Source organism: Dryobates pubescens, chromosome 10 (genome assembly GCF_014839835.1).
Source record: "Dryobates pubescens isolate bDryPub1 chromosome 10, bDryPub1.pri, whole genome shotgun sequence".
NCBI lineage: Eukaryota > Metazoa > Chordata > Aves > Piciformes > Picidae > Dryobates > Dryobates pubescens.
The window spans coordinates 392,433-414,856 of NC_071621.1; the positions used below are offsets into that span (position 1 = coordinate 392,433).

At 38.1% G+C, this 22,424-nt stretch overlaps 1 protein-coding gene across 1 annotated transcript in view; it reads left to right on the forward strand.

Annotated features, from left to right (window-relative positions):
- Positions 1–22,424, forward strand: part of ANOS1 (anosmin 1) — a 166,750-nt gene that overhangs the window by 123,946 nt on the left and 20,380 nt on the right. Inside the window, exons 7-9 of the mRNA XM_054164663.1 lie at positions 2,432–2,634; positions 7,104–7,251; positions 10,500–10,652. Coding sequence (XP_054020638.1) covers positions 2,432–2,634; positions 7,104–7,251; positions 10,500–10,652 — 504 coding nt within the window. The remainder of the gene's footprint in view (positions 1–2,431; positions 2,635–7,103; positions 7,252–10,499; positions 10,653–22,424) is intronic.

Consider the following 22,424-nt stretch of genomic DNA (forward strand, 5'->3'; position numbering starts at 1 on the left):
TGCCATTATAAAATGATGCAGGTGAACCATGAGGTAAATGAGTGCCTCGTGTCCCCTCTGCACACCTTCAGTTTTATTTCTGGCAAATAAGTGATGTCTCGTTTGAAATTGAATAAAACATTTTCAGATAAAATCAGATTGTTTTTACTTGGCTAGAGGTTTACAACATGCCTAACTTACTGAGAATTTCATTTATTCTGCCTAATATACTTTTTAATTCTTTTCGTGTCACAGTATTTACTTCTACTTAAAATTTGGGTTTGCTGTTCTTTATATTCTGTCACTAACGTTTGGCTGCCATGGGCATTAAAAAAAAAACCACATAAAATTGTGGAAGTTAAAAAGTAGGAGTTAGTAAATAGCAAATTGTACGTTGGGAAGTTTACTTGCAAAAGTTCCATTGATCCAAATTACTCAGGGCCAGAATAGTACATAGTAGACCCACAAGGAGGACCTAACATTCAATATTGGAAAAGGTGCAATATATGAACCTCTGACTGGTAGGTGTCCTTAACCCTGGGGTCAGGATAGAGACAACTGAAAGAATAATATATGAGTTGATACTGACCAGAAATTAAATCAGAGTAGGGAAATAAATCACAGTGGTAGTTTATTGCTTTTTGTTGTTCTAAAGGAAAAAAAAAACAAAAAAAAACCCCACAAAAACAACACCACCACAACAAAAAAACTCCAGGCTTCTATGACATCATAATACATCATTATATCTTAATTATTTTTATTTTAAGGAAGTTTTTATGTCCCATGGTGGTAGATTACAATACCAGAATTTTGGAGAAACATATTGTCCTGGGTTAACACAGGCCATCCTCACAAGCCCCTTTACCCCACAGGAGGGGAAATAACACAAAAAAAACCCTCTGAGTTGAGAGAAAGAGTTTTATGGGAATGATACAATGCACAATAACCTTAGCCTATTTGCAGAAAACAGTCATCAAAATGCAGAAACAGAAGCATAAGACAGTGATAAAAACAGTTCCCTTAATGCAAGCACCCAGCAGCCAGCTCAGCTAAGACCAACACCCCAAACCCAGAAAAGGGAAGCAGCTTGTGTTACAATCTGAACTTCAAGCCTCACAATACTTTGCTTCAGCCAGCACTTTCATTTTGAAGCTGGCATGGCAGTAGCATGGTGTTGAATATCAGCAGCAAATTCATTTCAATGCATGCCACATATAAAACCATTATTTTATCATCTAAGAATTATCTCTGGCAACACTGAAAAAAATATTCAGTGTTTCCATCATACAATTCTGTTATGACTATACAAGGTCACTTGTAGAACACAAATTCACTGTGTATTTAAAATAGTGAATGACCAAAGTAAAACTGAGTCTAGTACATTTTGATAGAGCTTCATACTATTTGTGAGCTACCAACAACAGGTCCCTCTGCAGAGGGACCTGGACAGGCTGGACAGATGGGCAGAGTCCAACAGCATGAGATTGAACACATCCAAGTGCCGGCTTCTGCACATTGGCCACAGGAACCCCAGGCAGAGCTACAGGCTGGGGTCAGAGTGGCTGGAGAACAGGCAGAGAGGGACCTGGGGGTACTGGTCGATGGTAGGTTGAACATGAGCCTGCAGTGTGCCCAGGTGGCCAAGAGAGCCAATGGCATCCTGGCCTGTATCAGGAACAGTGTGGCCAGCAGGAGCAGGGAGGTCATTCGCCCCTGTACACTGCACTGGTTAGGCCACACCTTGAGTCCTGTGTCCAGTTCTGGGCCCCTCAGTTTAGGAAGGAGGTTGAGTTGCTGGAGCATGTCCAGAAAAGGGCAACAAAGTTGGTGAGGGGTTTGGAGCACAAGCCCTGTGAGGAGAGGCTGAGGGAGCTGGGGTTTCTCAGCCTGGAGAAGAGGAGACTCAGGGGGGACCTTATTGCTCTCTACAACTACCTGAAAGGAGGTTGTAGACAGGCGGAGGTTGGTCTCTTCTCCCAGCAACCAGCACCAGAACAAGAGAACACAGTCTCAAGCTGCACCAGGGGAGGTTTAGGCTGGAGGTTAGGAAGAAGTTCTATACAGAGAGAGTGATTGCCCTTTGGAATGGGCTGCCCGGGGAGGTGGTGGAGTCACCATCATTGGAGGTGTTCAAGAGGAGACTTGATGGGGTGCTTGGTTGCATGGTTTAGTTGATTAGGTGGGTTGGATAATAGGTTGGACATGATGATCTTGAAGGTCTCTTCCAACCTGGCCTATTCTATTCTATTCTATTCTATTCTATTTCAGTAGAGCTTAAATTTCTAAGTTTCAAGAAGCCATAGAATTTATGGGGAAATTTTGTCTGAATTTTCTTCAGTATCTTGAGAGTGTTTAATCCATCTTCTGTATGCCTGGTAAATACATAAGATGAAGATGATCTTTTCCTTATTGAAGATGATCTTTATTTTTAAATCTTTGTTTTAAATTCCAGATCCATCTGCTCCACCAGCTCCTTCTAACATCAGAATCGCCAATATCAGTGGAAACAATGATGGGAATGTAAATGTAATGATTGCATGGGATCTTCCTGAAGAGCCTGATATCCCAGTGCATCACTACAAAGTCTTCTGGAGCTGGACATATAGCAAATATGTAATCCCAGCTAAAAAAAAGAGAAGGAAGATTACTGATGGGGTAAGAATGAAAATAGTGAACAAGATAGAAATGTGACAAATTACTAATTGCAGTGATTTCAGCAGCTGATATTGGTCTTAAATTTAAGTATCATCTAATACATACATAATTTCATTCTCTCAATAGCTATCTTTTGCTGAATTCAGGAAGAGAAGTTGGCTTCTGACTTAAAATGCAGATATAATATAAGATTTTGCAGGAAAGAGAAATTGAAAGTTGAATGCTATTTGTTGTCCAAATTCAGAGTTATTTTGCTAGTACTTCATAAAGATACAGATTTATTTAAAAAGCCTAACATCTGTCACATTCTTCTTTCACTATGCAAATAAAACTTGCTACACTATTATACAGAACCATTAAATAGTCAGCATAGGTCCAAGGGGAAAAAAAACCAACCAACCAAATACAAAACTCTTTAAATAGCATCCACCACCAAAGATCTAACATATTTCAGTAACAGCAAGATCTGATTAGTTTCTTGAATGATGTATCAAATATTGGTCTACTGGAAAGCTATATGTTTTGGTATCCTTAAGAATATTGTGTGTTATTTTAAAGTAGTTAATAGAAAGAGAAATCAGTTATAGATAACAGGCTGAACTTAATTTTCAGTGCTCTTAATAAATGCATTGTGAGTATTTGGTCCCATGTCTACGTTAATACTGTGTTTTAGTTCTGGTTGTCCACATGCACTGTGATGAATGACAGACAGACTATCCCTCAGTCACCAAAATCAAAACTAAAGGCAGTGAAGGCTGTGTGCTGAGTTCATCTACACCAGGCTGGACACAGTGGAGGTGCTACTGTGGAATTTTGTTGAATACATACCTCCTTGTAGGAACTGATGGGTGATCAGAGGCTGAAGAGCCACAACCACTAGCTCTCTGCTGAGTAGGCAGGAAAAGGAAATTTCCCTGAAAATGTAGAAAATATGTAGTAATTTATAGGGCTGAGGTAACCTGATTCTTTGTTTCTACTTCAGTTACATACTTAAAACAATAAAAACAAAACAAAAGCCACCAACCCCCTCCCCCAACTAAACAGTGTGTATGCATTAAAAAAACCAACCAACCACCCCAAAAAAAACCAAACACCAAACAAAACCACCAAAACCCCAAAAACCAACATTTTAGCTAGACAGGACTAAGATTGGCTCACACTAGGTAGAAAAATTTGTGTTTCTTAGGAAGCTGTCTTGTCCAGAGTGCTTCATGCTAAAGGCTACAGCCAAAAGACACATGGAACCTTTCTCTCCACAAGCTGGTCCTTAAATGATGAAACACATACAGTTTTAAAATTGATCTGTGTCCTTTATGTTGTTTTGGCATTTTGTGTAGGATATATCTTACATGTAAGTATAATTTCAAAAAGATGAAATATACAACTTAGCAGTAATTGTGACCAAGCTTTGACCTTTTTTATAAGGAAATACAGAAGAGACAAGGCATATTTTGGAGAAAAGGCAGGCACAATATCATTCTTATTACTTCTGGCTCATTGTACTTCTACACCATGTCATATAACTGTACAGCACTACCATTGAGGTTCAGACCTCTCCCACAGGACACTCCTGAGGCTATTAACTTAAGCTGGCCACCTCTGTGAGTGATAACAAAAAGCATTTTAATAAATATATTAATGCTAAAAAGAGAGGCAGAACCTCCACTCCTTATTGGACCTGGAGGGGAACATTGTAACTAAAGATGAGGCAAAGGCTGAGGTCCTGAATACCTTCTTTGCCTCAATTTTCAACAGTAAGGCAGGAGGAGCTCAGGACAAGTGGCCTCCTGAGCTGGGTGATGGGGTCAGGGAGCAGTGTATTGCCCTGGAAATCCATGAGGAATTAGTTTGGGACCTGCTGAGCCACTTGGACACTCACAAGTCCATGGGAGCAGATGGGATCCATCCTAGGGTGCTGAGAGAGCTGGCCGATGAGCTGCCAAGCCGCTCTCCATCATTTTCCACCAGTCCTGGCTCACCAGAGGTCCCAGATGACTGGAAACTGGCCAATGTGATGCCTATCCACAAAAAGGGTTGGATGGAGGAACCTGGAAACTGCAAGCCTGTCAGCCTGACCTCAGTGCCAGGGAAAATTATGGAGCAGATTATCTTGGTGGCAATCACTGCACACCTGAAGGATGGCCAAGGGCTCAGGCCCAGCCAGCATGGATTCAGGAAGGGCAGGTCCTGCCTCTCCAACCTGATCTCCTTCTATGATCAGGTGACCCGCCTGGTGGACGTGGGGAGGCCTGTGGATGTAGTCTACCTGGACTTCAGCAAGGCCTTTGACACCGTCCCCCACAGTAAACTGCTGGCCAAGCAGTCAGCTCATGGCTTGGACAGCAACACTCTGTGCTGGGTTAGGAACTGGCTGGAGGCTGAGCCCAGAGAGTGGTGGTGAATGGTGCCACATCCAGCTGGCAGCCAGTCACCAGCGGCGTCCCCCAGGGATCAGTGTTGGGCCCCATCCTCTTTAATATCTTTATTGATGATGTGGATGAGGGGATTGAGTCAGTCATCAGCAAATTTGCAGATGACACCAAGTTGGGGGCAGGAGTTGATCTGCTGGAGGGTGGAGAGGCTCTGCAGAGGGACCTGGACAGGCTGGACAGATGGGCAGAGTCCAACGGCATGAGATTTAACACATCCAAGTGCCAGGTTCTGCACATTGGCCACAACAACCCCATGCAGAGCTACAGGCTGGGGTCAGAGTGGCTGGAGAGCAGCCAAACAAAGAGGGACCTGGGGGTGGTGATTGACAGCTGGCTGAACATGAGCCAGCAGTGTGCCCAGGTGGCCAGGAAGGTCAATGTCATCCTGGCCTGCATTAAGAATAGTGTGGCCAGCAGGAGCAGGGAGGTCATTGTGCCCCTGTACTCTGCATTGGTTAGGCCACACCTTGAGTCCTGTGTCCAGTTCTGGGCCCCTCAGTTTAAGAAGGACATCGAGACACTTGAACGTGTCCAGAGAAGGGCAACAAGGCTGGGGAGAGGCCTTGAGCACAGCCCTGTGAGGAGAGGCTGAGGGAGCTGGGATTGTTTAGCCTGGAGAAGAGGAGGCTCAGGGGAGACCTCATTGCCCTCTACAACTACCTGAAGGGTGGTTGTAGCCAGGATGGGGTTGGTCTCTTCTCCCAGGCAACCAGCACCAGAACAAGAGGACACAGCCTCAAGCTGCACCAGGGGAAATTTAGTCTCGAGGTGAGGAGAAAGTTCTTCACTGAGAGAGTTGTTAGCCATTGGAATGGGCTGCCCAGGGATGTGGTGGAATCACCATCCCTGAAGGTGTTCAAGAGGGGATTGGACGTGGCACTTGGTGCCATGGTTTAGTCATGAGGTCTGTGGTGACAGGTTGGACTTGATGATCTTTGAGGTCTCTTCTAACCATGGTGATTCTGTGATTAATAATCAATTGTATTGAACATTATAGCAACTCTTGTGTCTAAAAATTGAAACTGTAGAAATGAAAAAAAAAAGGTCAAAAATCTAATATATCATTGCATAATGGTTTTTTTAATCCACTTTTTTCCTTTAAGTGTGTAGTATAGTCTGAATAATTTTACATGATTTCCATATTAAATCATTCCAGATAGACATTCCAAGAATTTGACTACAGTATTAGCACTGTTAATTCAGCATTATAATAAAAGGTATGAATATCTCAGCACTAAAGATGTATAGGTAATTGCTATGAAATGCTTTTGCCAATTCCTGAAGTGTTAAATATGGCAGTATGTGGTTATCTTTTTCACTTTGGTTTGACTGTCAAACTTCAGAGGCACTAATGAAAGTGTGGAGTAATGTCTTCTGTCTGAGAAGGGAAATTTTATGAATACATTTTAAAAAGCCTTGGAAATCTAAGAATACTGAAAAGCCTTGTCTCTTTTTTGCAGTATCATAAGTCAGTGGAAACTTTTTTCTTCCCTCTTTTCCTTTCTGCAGTGGAAAAGTGTTCTTACCAACAAAGGGATATTTTTGTGGTGGCTATGGGGTTTTTTGGTTTTAACTTTTATTTTCAACAGTTGAAACAAATAGAAAATATTGACAAATGTACTGAATGTTGTATTATAGCTGTCTCTGGACTAACTGTCTGTAGAAACAATTGCCAACACAGAAATTGGGTAATAAAACACTTAAATTTCTTTGGCTAAAATAATTTTAGTATAAGAAAAACATTGTTATATGTAAAAGAAACCCATTAGTTTTAACACAAACAACAGGTGTCTGTATTTGTGAAGTAATTGCCAAAGTTAGGTAAGCAGCAAGAGGGTTAGTATTTTTTAAATGATACAGAAAAACACAGTCTAATTTTTTTTTTTAAAAAGAAGGAAATTTTGCTCTATCGAAATTTATACATGCCTTTTCTAATTTCAGGTGTGCTGTGCCTAAGATAACAATCCTACTTTTAATAAGGGCCTGTGTTTCAGTAATACTGTAACTACTTTGTATATTAATTCTCCTCTATTACAGGCCCAAAATTATGTGGTCCTGGAGGGACTCCAACCCAACAGCAACTACAATGTCGAACTGCAGGCGGTAACACGTTGGGGTCAGATACGCCTAAAAAGTGCTAAGGTTTCTCTTCATTTTAGCACAACTCAGGACACCAGGAATAATAGTGAGTAATTTGTATTCAAATACCTAAATGCTTTATGTCTTTTTTTTAATCTGGAATTTGAGTGTTTTATATAATGATTTCTCATAATATAAACCATCAATGTTATCTTAAAGCTTTCTGTTTCGTATCATAGTGATCTGGTCTCTCTGAAGTTGAGTAACCTTTAATGTTAAATTTCTCATCTAAAAAATGATAATAGTTTTTAATCTAGCTCTTTATCTTATATCCTGCTTATTTGAAATAAATGCAATGAAAATGGAAGTTTCTGAATGAATGTTATTGTTGTTCAAATGTTCAAAAACACATATATTTTCCTGTGGTTGGAATAAAACCATTTCTGTGTCTTTGTTTTAACTGGACAATTTTAGCTTGTAGTGCTTTTCAAAGTCTTGACGATTTTGAGTAGCGCCTTAATTCATGTTCTTGGATTATTAATACACACCTATTCAAAGTAACATTTGGCAAGCTGCTGAATTGCTTTCGTTTTACTGTCAGAATAGTTTTCTAAGCTTTCCTCTCTTGGGAGCAGTGATAATTGATCAACTGATGTTTGTCAGACTTTATTGCTAGTCCTGACGTTAGGTCAGATCATCATAGTCTTTAAACATATTTGTAAATAAAGACTTTCAGTTTATCAGAAACACTCTAACCCAAAGCTCAGTAACTGAGATTGGATTGTGTTGGGTTTTGTACCAATCTATAGTTACTGTGGAAAAACCCTTCAACTGGTTCATTGGACTCTGTCAACTCTACATGGTCTCAGTAATGGTCTGTCTCTCCTGGTTTACATCACCAATGGGTTTGTGCTGGGAGAAGAAGATTTTTGTTTCACTATGAAGATTTTTGTTTCACTATGCCTTCTCTAAAGTGTTGTGTTTTGCTGAATCTGATTCAGGTCACATCTGATTTATTACTTAGAAATCCTATACCAAATGGAGTTCATATACCTTATACCTCACACGTGACTTTGTTAGTTTCATCATTCTGTCCAATCCATGAGTATATCTTTCCTCTCATCACCACAGCTAGATTTAAATTCCCTCTCTAATTCTGATTGTACAATTTACCTTCTCCTTGGCTGTTCTACTTGATAACACAGTCTCTCAGTCGTTTTTGTGAGAGTGCTATGTACTAATGTCTAATTAGTATAGATTTCCTAATGCCTTGTGCTTTATTTCACTTCATTTTGGTAACCTTTTGGACTAAAGGGTTTGTTATTTTTTTATTGCCTTTTTAAACCAAATGCTATAGTAAGAGCAATGTTACTGTCTTCTCATATGCTTCAAATATTTGACTGGTATGTTTAAGTTATGAACATCCATTTAGTTAATGAGTAGGATTTTCTTCTGAATTGTAAATCAGCAGTTACAAGAACTAAAACATAGATTTGTTTTACAATAGAATACTTCAATAAGTTTCTAGACAAATCTGAGCTTCCATTCTTTTAAAGCCATGTTGTAAACTACTCAAGATTCTTTGAGCCTAAACCACTGATACCACACATTGTAGAGGATAGAACACTCTCCTGTGAAGTGTATTTGGACTTTTGGGGACATTTGAAAAAAAAAAAAAAAAAAGACTAAATTATAGCTTACATAAAAAACCAAAAATCTAGTCTTGAGAGAGATGCAAATGCACCTTCTGAGTCTTACTGAAGTTAGTTATAGACCCAGTCCTACTTGAGGTACATTTGAGAATACTCAGAAGCAGATGGAGAGATAGGAAAAAGAAAAATAATATTTCTTGAAATATTATCTAGGACATGACCTTCACAGCCCCTCTTTATTTGGGGTCTTCCATGACCTTTGAGAAGTAGGTCCAGAAGCAACGTGCCAATTTTGCTGAAGTTCCACTGTCAGGTGTTCTCCTCTCTGTGGAATTAAGCTCTGGGTTTTTAGGTGTCTGTTCCTATTGTTAGAATAGAGGGTAGTCCATAATGCGCTGAAGTAATTTAGTCCTACAGACATCTGTGAACTTTGACCCGGGCCCTCTATTTCCCCACACTCAGGAATGTGTTGCCTCACTATATTTGTGTGCTTCACTTCTGAGAAATGCAGCAAGACTCTCTGTCTTGATCTTGATTTAGAAATATTCTAAATTGGTGTCCCTGTTTTTCTGGAAGTAGAGCAGACAGAAGAGCAAAGCACAGATCTAGTAAAACTAAAATCCTTTAAGTTGAGGTATACCTAACAGATTTAAGTTTGTACTTAAAAGTCACTTAAGTTTGATAGGTTTACTTCAATTTTAAACAAGCAAATAAAATGTGAAATTGTATGAGATTAAGCAAAGGATTGACAAAGTAAAATCTGGCTAAAAAGCAAGTGGGTTTCATCTGAAGCTATGTGTATGGCACAAATTCATGTGTTGCTTTAAGCCTTCCCCACATTCTCACAAGTATGTAGTTAATACCATTTTCCTCTTCCTATTCATTAGGGTCTTTGTGTTTTATTTTAGATGTATTACTGAATTAAATACAGCTTCTGTTAATCTGATGCAAATACTGCACTTTTAATCAGAAGTGATTTTGAAAGTGTTCAATGAAATGAAGTTTGAATCCACATTGCTGTCCTTTCAACTAAAATTACCTAGAAATACAGTCAACTCTGATAAATCTTGGTTAACTGTTGACAGATGAAGTGCTTGATGAAGGACCATTGCTTGTTGGGAGGTAGGCACATGATATCAAGGGAATTGCTCAGTTAATTCTGCTCTTACAATATTTTCCACTCAACATTGGAAACAGGAGAGTGGGCAAGAAAGATCTTTAATCTGGCCAGAGTGCTCTTATACAGCCTACCAAAGGACTCTCTGCTATGATGTCATAACCACATGTGGCACTCTGTGGGTTACACTCAATGCCAACCTTGAGCTTTGTGTATATACAAATTTTGCACAAATGATGATGCAGAACTTCTGCTAGATACTATGCCTGTTTAAATATCTATAACATTTCTTGTTACTTGGGATAAAAACACACTTTTCGTATTATTCCTTTGAAAATTGCCAGAGCATTTTCATATTAAAATACATTTTCCTCTCTTTATCCGAAGTAATTTTATTATTATTAAATTTCAAACAAATTATTTTTTTTTCCAAGCAGTATGGACATATTACTTTAATGTAAGTAAAATACTGCAATAAGGTAGTTTGGATTAAAGATAGAATTATGTTCTGAATTTCAGCACTGTTTACATAGTTGTTATGCAGCTCTGTAATTAAATCATTCCTGTTTGTTCTGTGTCCTGCAGAGGAACAGCCATCTTCTGCTGGGAAACCCCAGAAAAGACTGGTTGATCCTTACTCAACATTTCAAAGAAGAAAAAACACTCGTTTTCTTAAAATTGGAACTCCATTCTATCAAGACAATCAACTTCAGGTCAAAGTCTACTGGAAGAAGACAGGTTTGTCAAATTTTTATTTAACTCTTTTTTTCCAAGGAGGAACTCTCATCAGCTACCTCAGATTTGTAGAATGTTGGTGTAATATAAGAACCTTATACAGTCATTCAAAATTAAATCCTACGCCTATCCTTTTTCCTTCACTGCACCTTCATGTTAGAGTGTAACTTTGCCTCTCCTCACTGTATTAGGGATATATACATACCTGTTAGAGGAAAATGATGTGAGTCAGCTATCAAGAAATTATGGTCAGTCATGTTGGGACACTGAATATTCCCAGACTTGAAATAATATTTAGTTCAGTGGAAATTGCTTCATTAAAGTCTCTGCTTCATTAAAGTCTCAAATAGGGAAGCAGAATTCAACCTTATGTTCATCAGAGTTTTTGGGGCATGAATATTGTCTCCCTGAAGTGTGGTCGGAGGGTCTCCAGCACACATGGTTTCTGGGCAGATTTTTTTGCTGGTGCCTCTGCAGTTTCACTTGTTGGACTTTGTCAGTTGAGTAATGAGTCAGGCAATGAACGCATATGGAAATCATGCAGAGGCGTCACAAAAACTAAACTGTAGTTTCAATTACAACATTTAGAATTATAGTGGCTCATATTAAGGTGACAATTGGCTTTATGCCAAACTTTATCAGTTGCCTTGAATTAGAAGAGGAGGAATATTTGGCCACAACCACTGGAAAAGTCTGAAGACTGGGTTTGCATGAATGCTTGTGTTTTTCAGAAAAATCTAACAATTTTATGTTTAAGCCTTCCAATCTAAAGGAAAATGCTATTAATTTTAAATGTCCAATCACATTCAGAAATTTTAAAAAAATAAATTTTGTTTTTCCTGCTCTCTAGAAGCATGTAGGTTATCACATATTGCTCTAGTTTACCTATAGCAGCTGCCTGAAAATGCACTAACCCTTTTAGTATTTTAACTTGGAGCAATCTACATGTGTAGCTGTAGCACACATGGAGAATCCATGCAAATTGTGTGTTTAAAATAAAGGGCTACAAAATCAATCCTCACCTTTTCTTATGGGATTTTTCAAAGAATTTTAGAAAGATTTAGAAAGTTATTTTGGGTTTAGGTACATGCAGCATCACCCTGAATGAGGAAAGGTTATATAACCATTCAATTATAGTATGTAACATAAGAGTATGCTTCTTAAAAAGCACCTGCTTGTTTGGCTGGTTAATTTTCTAGCCCTGCTGTATCAAATATTTTTAAATCATATGCTTATTCCTCCATAAAATCTGCAAACTTTGGCTCAGCCTGACTACATACACATTAAATATTTGTCACTATCTTTGCTATTCTGGTTTTCTTTTTTCTGGCTGTATGCTCATAACAGATATATATTTCATTTTTTGCCTAACCTTGTGGAAGGTGGAACTGGTTTAAAGATTAAATAAAAACTAGAGCATTTTAATTAGGAATACTGAATTTACCTAACAATCTGTTGTCAATTATCTGAAATGAGATTTATGTATTCTGAGTTTGGGACTGATTGCATTTAAGGTTTAGGTTTCTGGAAGTGAGATGTCAACACATGAAAGCTCCTTTTATAGCCAAAAAAGAAAATCAGGTGGCTTCTGAAGCAATTAATGCCTTTAGAGATGCCTCTCTTCCTTACAGAGTACAGAAGGGAACCTGGACAACTCATTTTTGAAGACTTAGAGATGCCTAACATTTCTGAACTGAGGTTCAGTTGAGTAGTTTGAACTGAAAAAATTGAGAGACAAGATTCAAAGATGAGACTACAACGTTTGCCAAAGGTCTAAGAATGGGTTGTACAACTAGGTCTACAAGTAGAGTTCAGCCCAATGGATCAACCTTTCCAGCTGCAGCTGGACAGATTATATTTCCTATAACCAAAAAGTGAGCACCTTTAGTAAAATTCACCTTAGAAGTAATTTTCCAAATTCACTCTGATAATTAATGGAGGAAAAATCATGACCAGTACAATATTGATCTTGTTCCAAAGTAGGTATCTTTAACTAGATGTCCACTAACTATAATGTTAACTTGGAGATCAAACATCTAATGTAGTTGTTTGAATCTTGATATTTAAATCTGAAGTTAAATGAAACAATGTGTTACACACCTGGAAATAATATTTGTAGCAAAAGTTATAAATGCCTCTAAAAAGAAATAAAGCAGTTAGCATTCTCATAGTGGCTGTGACAAGAGGTAATGAAGATTAAAAGAAGCCAGGTAATATTTTATAGAGTGAAAATAACATCATTTGGAAGTGGTGTGAAGTCCACACTTGAAGATCTTCAAAGACAGGTATGATGTAGACGTTTTAGAAATAACATGCATTACATACTGTCACCTCTTGCCAGGAATGGACCAGCTGATGTTAAGTCAAGTGGTTCAGTACTATCCGTAAGGCCTTGTAACAGATGTTGTTATTGTTTTCTGAATGACAGGGAATTTGTCCTTTATGAATATCAGGCAGAAGAAGCCACTTAGCAGTTTATTGCAGTGTACCTTCAGGATTTCCAGAATGTATGATGACGTCTCTTGACATTCAAAGATAGTTCTTCGATTACCATGAAGAAGATAATCCTCAGTGTCATTTGCAAATGTGCACCAAGGAAGCCAGTGAAAGAGCACAATGATGTCATCAGGGCTGAAACTTTGGGGTTAATATCATCCCTCTGGATAGAATTTGTCAGACCTCTATCCTGTGCAACAACGGCAATAGAAGGGCTGTTACAAACTATTACTGACATGATTTTATTATACAGTAAATCTGTATTATTATACAGATTTTATTATACAGTAAAGAAAGGACTGCTTATTAGTATTGGGAAGTGAGCACACTACTTTGAGTTAAAGTCTTAAGATTTATTCAGGCCTGTTCTTCAAGTGTAATTTCTTAAGTCCCATAAGCTTCAGTAAGCATTAGGCATGAATGGAATGTAGGATCTGGACTTTACAATAAAATAAATCTCTTTCTGAAGTAATCTTTTAGTTGAATGCTTTGGCATGAGGGGAATAATAACTGCTTCAGGATGTGTGTTAGCAAAAATAATTCCACACTTCAAGCAGTACAAGGTGCTTAGCAAATGCACATAATTTTTCTAGACGGAGTCATCACAAAACCATATTGTAATTACATTAATACAATAGCTTCTTTCTGCAGGAAGAAAGTGTCTTACACTTGCTGCTTCTGACTTAGGCCTTGGAATAGAGAAACTCAGTACATTCCTTATGCAGCATGAATCCCACTTCTGTAAATGGAAAGAAGAACTTGCCTGTGGCCAGATTTTTTGGCCATCTTGACTGTGTGAAACTAGAAATTATATGCTATTTATGTCTAATAGTGGAATCAGTCTAAACAAATAACTTCTGACTCCTTGGTGCTGGAGTCACAGAGTACTGTCCATTACCAAAAATGGATGCACTCTGAACCCTTTGCTTGAAAGTACTAGCTATCCTCCAAAATCAAAGTGTGAAAATGAAAGTGTGAAAATAAAAAGTTCCTGAAGTTTTCTCTATTTTTCAGTGGTTTGACAGCTAGAGAACTGAGGTTTTGAACATCAGCTGAAAAACCTTCAAGTTACTGCAAATTTGTGTATACTGAGGGTATAAGATATTTCCCAAAGATAGAAAAAAAAAAGAGCTAATTGCATCAATTCTCATCAATTGCTGCAGTAGTCATACATGAAAATATTAAAATGTAATTTAGTTTGATTTCTTTCCAAAGCAACACTTTCAAAGTGAAGCTTTAGTTTCCTTCACTTTTCTTTGAATGATATCTATGGGCATTTATGTCTGCTGTTTAAATTAAACATTCAAAGTACTTCTAGATATTTAAAATCAATATATCTGCCCCTTGGTTTTGCTTAAAAAGACAAATATTTAAAATGCATTGAGACTTGGCTTCAGGCATCTTTCTTTGTGTTTCTGGTAAATGATAAAGCAGAAAAAAAAAGAGAACACTGAAGGGAGGGAGAGGCAATGAATCCTCCATTGTCTGATGAATCAACCAAACAAGAATAATTAACTAAATTAAAGGGAAGAATAAAATACAAGCCAGAACAAACAAAGCTGCCACAATTGCTTTAAAAAACAGATCTTAGGAAAATAAAACTAATTTTCACTTTTAGTTCAGGGAGGTAAATGAAGTGACTGTATGTGCTGACTCTTTGTTTGAAATAAGGTATTTCATATGGCAGATTTTAAAATAGGTGAAAGCTTTCCCTGTGTTGTCCTATGGTCTTTTCTTAGAGAACTTGTGCCATTGAAGCTAATGAAACCCTTCAATGCCAGTTGCAGCTTTTAGCTGTTAATGTAAAAAACTGAGCAGCAGTTGCTTAACACAAGAGAATTATTTAGTTTGATACTAACTGTTGCACCATGGTACTAACTGTTGCACTATGAAGATCAATGTTTGAGCAGCTGGCCATTTTCTAATTACATATATTTTAGCAGTAAAATATTTGTACTTGAAGCTATGTGGTCCAGATGGTTCTTTCAACAAGAAGACCTTGCTGTTAATTATAGTGAAGTATACACCAATATAGTTCCTTCATATTTCTGCGTGAATACAGAGACACTGGCTCAGCAGAGACTGATCATGTGGGTACATGTCATGTGTATTTGTATTTAGAGATTTAATTAGTGGAGCTGGCCCCAAGCACAGGAATCTTTGACTGGAGCGACTTTTCAGAAATTTCACCAGCAGACATTGCAAAATCTTCCTTTTCCACATGTGCTGCAACTGACTCAGATTCCTGTATCTTATGGGCTTCCCCAGCATCCTGCCTGGGGAAGTAATGCTGTCAGTTTTAATGCTGTGGGAAACTATTCCATAGTTAAAAGAATATCCTGTCAAAAGTATCCTCTGTGAGATTCCTGCTCCTCCCAAACTTTGTTTGACATAGGCGTAATGTAGTTCCAGAAAGAAGATTTTTGTTATTTCACTGCTGTTTTGTAAAATCTCGTCACCTTTTCACTGCCTGGAGAGGCTGGAAAGGGGAGCATCTAACCATCTCCAGTTGTACTTTATAAATTGACTACAGGACTTGGCTATTTGGTTTATGTCCAAATGTGACATGCTATCAAATACTTAAAATGTTGCTGGTAGGAATCATGAGAAACATCAACAAATAATACAGTTTGGCAGAGTCCATTATGCAGGGTGAGTCAGATTGTAAATACACAGCCATTATTGTGTTGAGAAATCATTTATCAAGACTTAACACACTTCAATGCATTGAAATAAATAAATTACTGGACACCTAATGAACACATTTTTACCTGATTTTTAATTCTTCAGGAAAAAACGTTTTCAAAACCAGCATCTTTATGCTGTGTCTATGATATCTGTCTACTCAGTACATAGTTTTACACATTTCTTATTATTTCTTGAGAGTAGTTCAATGAAATTCCAGTTTGTCAGCTTGGTGGCACATTGTACATGGTGCAAACCCACCTATATGGCTTTGGCATAGGATATGTGAGAGAGGGGAGTGGCAAGTGCATCTCCTTACATTGTGGAGTTAAGGGTGAACTGAGTCTGTATTTTTACTTTGCAGTTGGGAAGGACTCTCAGAATATTACCCTCAGTATAGCCTAATTATGTTCAGGTTTGTCAAAGTTACACAGAAGGCTAAAGCTGATGATAGAGTACCTAGTGACATTGTCAATAGATACATAATCATAGTGAGCCTTGGACTTGTTACTTTGTTTGGTGTGTTTTTCTTTTTCATTACATTCAGGTTTTGGATGTGTAGACACCTTTGAAAACCTGACTATGAGAGGAGAATGTAGAAACTTTCTATTCAGGCTACAAGCAGCTCTTTTGAGACTTGGATTTTATAAGAAGTAAATTTCCTTGTAATAGAAAACCAGAATGAGATGTTGTTGAACTCACTTCATATAGGACGTTATGTGTGGGAAAAAGAGTGAGGGTAGAGGTAATCTGTCTTAGAGAGGATCCTAAAATTAAATTAATGAATATAAACATCTATAAACCTTGAAGCTTCCCAGGTCTAGACATAGACAGAAATATTTGGGATCCAGCCTGTCTTTAAATTACATGCTAATTATTAATATGATTTTCAGAAAGGCATATAATTTTATTATACAAGAATGTGTTCTATAGAAAGATTGTTTTAGATGGCATAATGTGAGAAACACAATCTATGATTTTGCTTATATACCAGGAGGAAACAGCATAGTTTACCTTGTTAAAAAGTGTTTATTGAATGAAGTTTAAATATCAGCCAAGGATTTTGGTGTTTATTTTAATCATACTGCTTGAATAAGTGATTATTAGAAAGTTCTTTTTCCCAGAGGTGTCATGAATCCCATGAAATTCAAACATTTAACACTTTGGGGTTGTGGGGTTTTTTTCTTCCTTTCAACTCTGAATGAATGAATGCACAGGCATCTAAAGAGACAGAGCTGGTTTGATTTATTTTTGTTTTAAGACAGCTTCTCTAAAATGATGGAGACACAACACAAGGACAACATATGTTTTACAAGGAAGAGTGCAGAGGGGCTCACATTGTGGTAACACGTCAGTGCAGCATTTTGTCATTAATTGAAGGTAGAGTGTACTTACCTATGTGTACTAAGATTGATAGTTCACTTTGCATTTGCTAAACTACCGTAAGTACAGAAACGTTTGTTGATCTGTCATTATTTCCTGTCTTATCATTAACTTCAGAATTCAAATGTTGGCAAGAAATGCCATCATTTGGAGAGGCATAGGGTGGTTTGTGAACCAATATGTGTTGTGATCAACAACAGTGAGTGAGATCATACTTTGCATGATCTGCAATATTCTGAAGTGTTCCTTCTCAAGACATTCTTCAAGTCAGGCTGCAATTACGATGCAATAAATACCATGTCAATTGTTTTAGACTAATCGTGTCTTCAAAACTGAAGCAACTAGCAGTAAACAACACTGCTTCTTGGATTAATTTGAACTTTTCCCATATTTAAGCATTCCCTGCATATTTTTCAGGATCCTTTCAGCAATAGAGTTTTAGCAGAAAAATTGTTTATGGAAACTTGCATATTGTAGAACTCTGTATTGACATGGAGAGGGATGGCTGCTGATAACAGTTGCATGCAAGCCTTAGGCAGCAGAATAAGCTTCATTATGTTCTATATCAAGTATTTGAATAATACTTCTTGGGTTGGAATTACAGACAGAGTTTATGCTGCAGAGCAAACACTGCTGCTCATCCTTCTTCCAGAATGGTTGGCAGCACTGCACTGTTGTAGTACATCTGCAGTTCTAAAAGTATGCTATCAGTTGCATACTAGAAGACACAGCAGGAACGTTTCTTCAGGAAGCCTTTGACACATCTTTGTGTAGAGGGGGAGAATCACCTCCCTTGACCTGCTGGCTATGCTTCTCTTGATGCAGCCCAGAATATGCCCTGTGCTACAACAAACATTAAGTAAAAAAAAAGTGTAACCACTTGCTATAGCCTATTTTTAGAGTGGTAATGCTGCAAGATACATGATCCAGAAAGGAAATAACTTTTTTTTCCTTTATTTCTTTCTTCCTATTCATCAAAGACAAAGTAATTTTCAAGGCCATCTTTTAAGTATAGTGTGTATGGTCATTAGCATCTGGATCATGGTGGATACAAAACTTTCTGGTCTGATGGATTATCTACTTTTAACTATTGAAGTCAGTGCTACTGTTCTTATGCTTAAGTGCTTTGTTGAATCTGGGCCATAGTGCTCAGAAGCTTGTAAGATCAGCCTTCCCAATATGAGAAGAAAAGCAAAAACCTTGTTGCACGTCACAAATAATCATTGCAGTTTGCTGTGTGAAATGCTAGATTTAATGATAGATAATGAAACCAAATATTTAGCTACATGCAAAACAAATTCTCATAATTTTTGTACTGAATAGCTTCACAGGAATTTCAGTCTCCTTATGACATTCTGTTTGAAGAAAAGTTAGGTTTGAATGAAGACAGAAGATTAATCTGTGGCTAATTGTCTTCCAAACTTTGATAACAATTGCTTTTGACATACAGCTTGCATATACAAAGGTCTGTAGTGATAGGACAAGAGTCAATGGCTTCAAACTAGAGAAGACCAGATTTAGATTGGATGTTAGGAACAGGTTCTTTACCATGAGGGTAGTGGAACACTGGAACAGGTTGCTGAAGGAGGTGGTTGTGGCCCCACCCCTGGAGATGATGATGATGATGATGATGATGATGATGATGATGATGATGATGATGATGATAATAATAATAATAATAATAATAATAATAATAATAATAATAATAATAATAATAATAATAATAATAATAATAAATTAATACCAGGTTGGAAGAGACCTCCAAGATCATCGCGTCCAACCCATCGACCAATCCAACCTACCTAAACAACTAACCCATGGCACCAAGCAAGCACCCCATCAAGTCTCCTCTTGAACACCTCCAATGATGGTGACTCCGCCACCTCCCCAGGCAGCCCATTCCAATGGGCAATCACTCTCTTTCTGTAGAACTTCTTCTTAACATCCAGCCTAAACCTCCCCTGGCACAGGCTGAGTCTGTGTCCTCTTGTTCTGGTACTGGCTGCCTGGGAGAAGAGATCAGCCCCCACCTGTCTACAACCTCCCTTCAGATAGTTGTAGAGAGCAATAAGGTCACCCCTGAGTCTCCTCTCCAGGCTAAGCAACCCCAGCTCCCTCAGTCTCTCCTCACAGGGCTTGTGTTCCAAGCCCCTCACCAACTTTGTTGCCCTTTTCTGGACACATTCCAGCAAGTCAACCTCCTTCCTAAACTGAGGAGCCCAGAACTGGACACAGTACTTGAGGCACAGCCTAACCAGTGCAGTGTACAGGGGCAGAATGACCTCCCTGCTCCTGCTGGCCACACTGTTCTTGATGCCAGCCAGGATGCCATTGGCCCTCCTGGCTGCCTGGGCACACTGCAGGCTCATGTTCAGCCTACCATTGACCAGTACCCCCAGGTCCCTCTCTACCTGGCCACTCTCCAGCCACTCTGACCCTAGCCTGTAGCACTGCATGGGGTTGTTGTGGCCAATGTGCAGAACCTGGCACTTGGATGTGTTCAATCTCATGCCTTTGGACTCTGCCCATCTGTCCAGCCTGTTGAGGTCCCTCTGCAGAGCCTCTCTACCCTCCAGCATGTGAGGCTCAACAGGGCTCTACCTAGCCTGATCTAGTTGAGGCTGCCCCTGCTTACTGCAGAGCAGGGTTGGACTAGAATGGCCTTTGAGGGTCCCTTCCAACCCAGACCATTCTATGATTCTGTATTTTGGAAGGAGTCAGATGACTGAGATAACTTGATGAAAAATACAGAATACCATTTCCGCTTTTCTGAAGCACTCATTTGGCATGTACTCATTATATGAAATGAATACTTCTATGCTGCCAGGTAAAGGTTTTCGTATAAATGTGTCTTATTTTGTGGTCTATTTTAAATTTTTTTATTATTATTCCCATATTTTATTCTAATGGCAAAATCTATCAGGGACTGCTTGTTAATTACTTTGCTGTCATAATACAGAAATCAGCTTGATGTTATTGTGTTTATTGATGCCCGACATTTTATTGTAATTAAACCTTAATTTGAGCTGCTGGTTTTGAGCAAGCCTGCTCTCAAGTCTTGTTTTTCATCAAACCTCGTTTGATTTTTTTTAATAAGTTTTTGTAATTTGGTAGCCTGCATATTAGTGGTGTCACAGCTGGCATTAATTGGAATTTTTATACAAAATTGTAGAGACACATCATCCAACAACCACCCATCAAACAGAATAATACACAGCTCTCAACCTGAAGTGCTTTTACAGAAGAAATTGTTGTCATTATCACCACTTGACTGGGTGGAACAGGGGTAAGGAACCATGAAGTACATTGACTAAAGCCCTGTGGCAAGCCACCTGCTGAACTGGCACCAGTTCCCAAAACAGTCTGCTGCAATTTCCTTGCTGTGGATCACAGAAATACAAAGACATACATTCCTCTTTAAATCTATTTAGCTGGTCTCCTGGAGTGATAGTAGGTTGTTCTCATTGGGTTGTGAGAACAAACTTCACCCCTGTTCCTACCCATGCTATGCCAGTTTTCTAGCTATGAAGCAGGCTTCAGTTCCTCATTATTGTCAATTTGGCACCCTTCTGCAACAAATGTAATATAAAGCAGGACAAAAGTATTTGAGGCAAAGAAAGCAGCTGGCTGCAGTAATGTGGTAGAAAAAAAAAATCCCTTTAGATGAAATTTTTCATAGGGCTAACAGTAATGGAACAGTACAGTAGAAAAGAAATGTGGAAGATGTTGGCAAAGATGAGGAAGAGAGAGCACTTTTCTATTTCATTTATTTTCAATAAGCAGTAGAACCATTTAAAGCAGAAAATTCAGGTAGGAAGAGTTGCAGTTACCTGGCATTGTGTTGGGTGATTTTTTTCTGAATGGATCTCAGAGCTTCAAATTCTGTGGGGAGATGTAACATTTAGCAATATAGAATGTAAGCTTGGGGCATTTCTGTTAACCATTATGCAGCCATGACTGAGGATATGTATGTAAGCAGAACTTTTCAATCCAAGATACTTGAATTTTGATTATGAAGCTGAACTTTTCAAAGTTGAAAAAAAAATGTATTTAGCATTGGCATTAGTAGGCTTTAGAATCGCTTTTACAGCTTGAAGCTACAGAGTAAATGCACATTTTTGCCCCATTTAGTTTTATTAAAATGGAACTAAAGATTTAGGGGAGAAAAAAGACAAATCTGGTGAAGAATGTCTTCCTAAACACAATCAATAAATAGCTTTGTGGAGATGCTCATGAAATTAAAGACATTTTTGGGTGAAATGTGAGGGAGGAAATCAAATCAAATATCTTTTCAACATGATGTAGAGCATCCTCTACATTAATAAATCTCTAGTTAGAGATTTATGATTTCTGTCCAAAAAATTTAGCTGCATACCTCTGTTCTGCAAAAGATCTAAGCCTATCTAGAATGTTAAGAGTATGCTTTTGTGATGCCTGTATAGAAATGTTTTATTAAGTCTAGGGACTTATTTTATACTTTAGAAAATTTACTTTAAAAATCACAGCTCAAATAATTAATGTTAGTGATTAGTTTATTTGAACAGGTTAGTTGAGTGCAACTATCTGAGACCTCTAAAAATCTTTAACTTGGGCTAAAGAGGTCATTTATATATCAGTAACTTTTAAGAGATTTTGAAAGGAATTTTCCTGGTTAGCTGTTATTTATTTCTATATTTCTTTAATTTAAGAAACTTGGAAATAAAAGTAATTGCTTGAATAAGCTATCTGCTGTAACAGTTCCATAAGGAGCTCTTTCTTAAGTGACTCTTCTGTTGACTTATTTTACAAGCTTAGAGCTGCTCAAATAGAGTGCTAGCACTTAGTCATTCAGGTTCAGTGTTTCTATACAAATTTTTGAGTTCTGGGAAATGTGAATGCTTGCTGTTTGTGCAGGGTCAGTCCTTTTAATGTCAAATGGTATACTTCATGAGAGAAATGAAGCTATAAGGTTTTATAAAGACTCCTAGTTGTGAGGACAGAATCGAGAAAACTCCAAACTGTTAAGAAGGAGATGGATTATATATGCCAAAAAAAGGGATTTGTACTGTGGTATCTGAAATATCTAGGAACCCTTGTCAGGTTCTTTCCAGTGTTATGTCTCTATTCTAAAAAGGACAGGAGAGCTTTCTGATAAAGCTGGTGACAACAGGGAGGCTGATTGAACACATCCAAGTGCCGGGTTCTGCACATTGGCCACAACAACCCCATGCA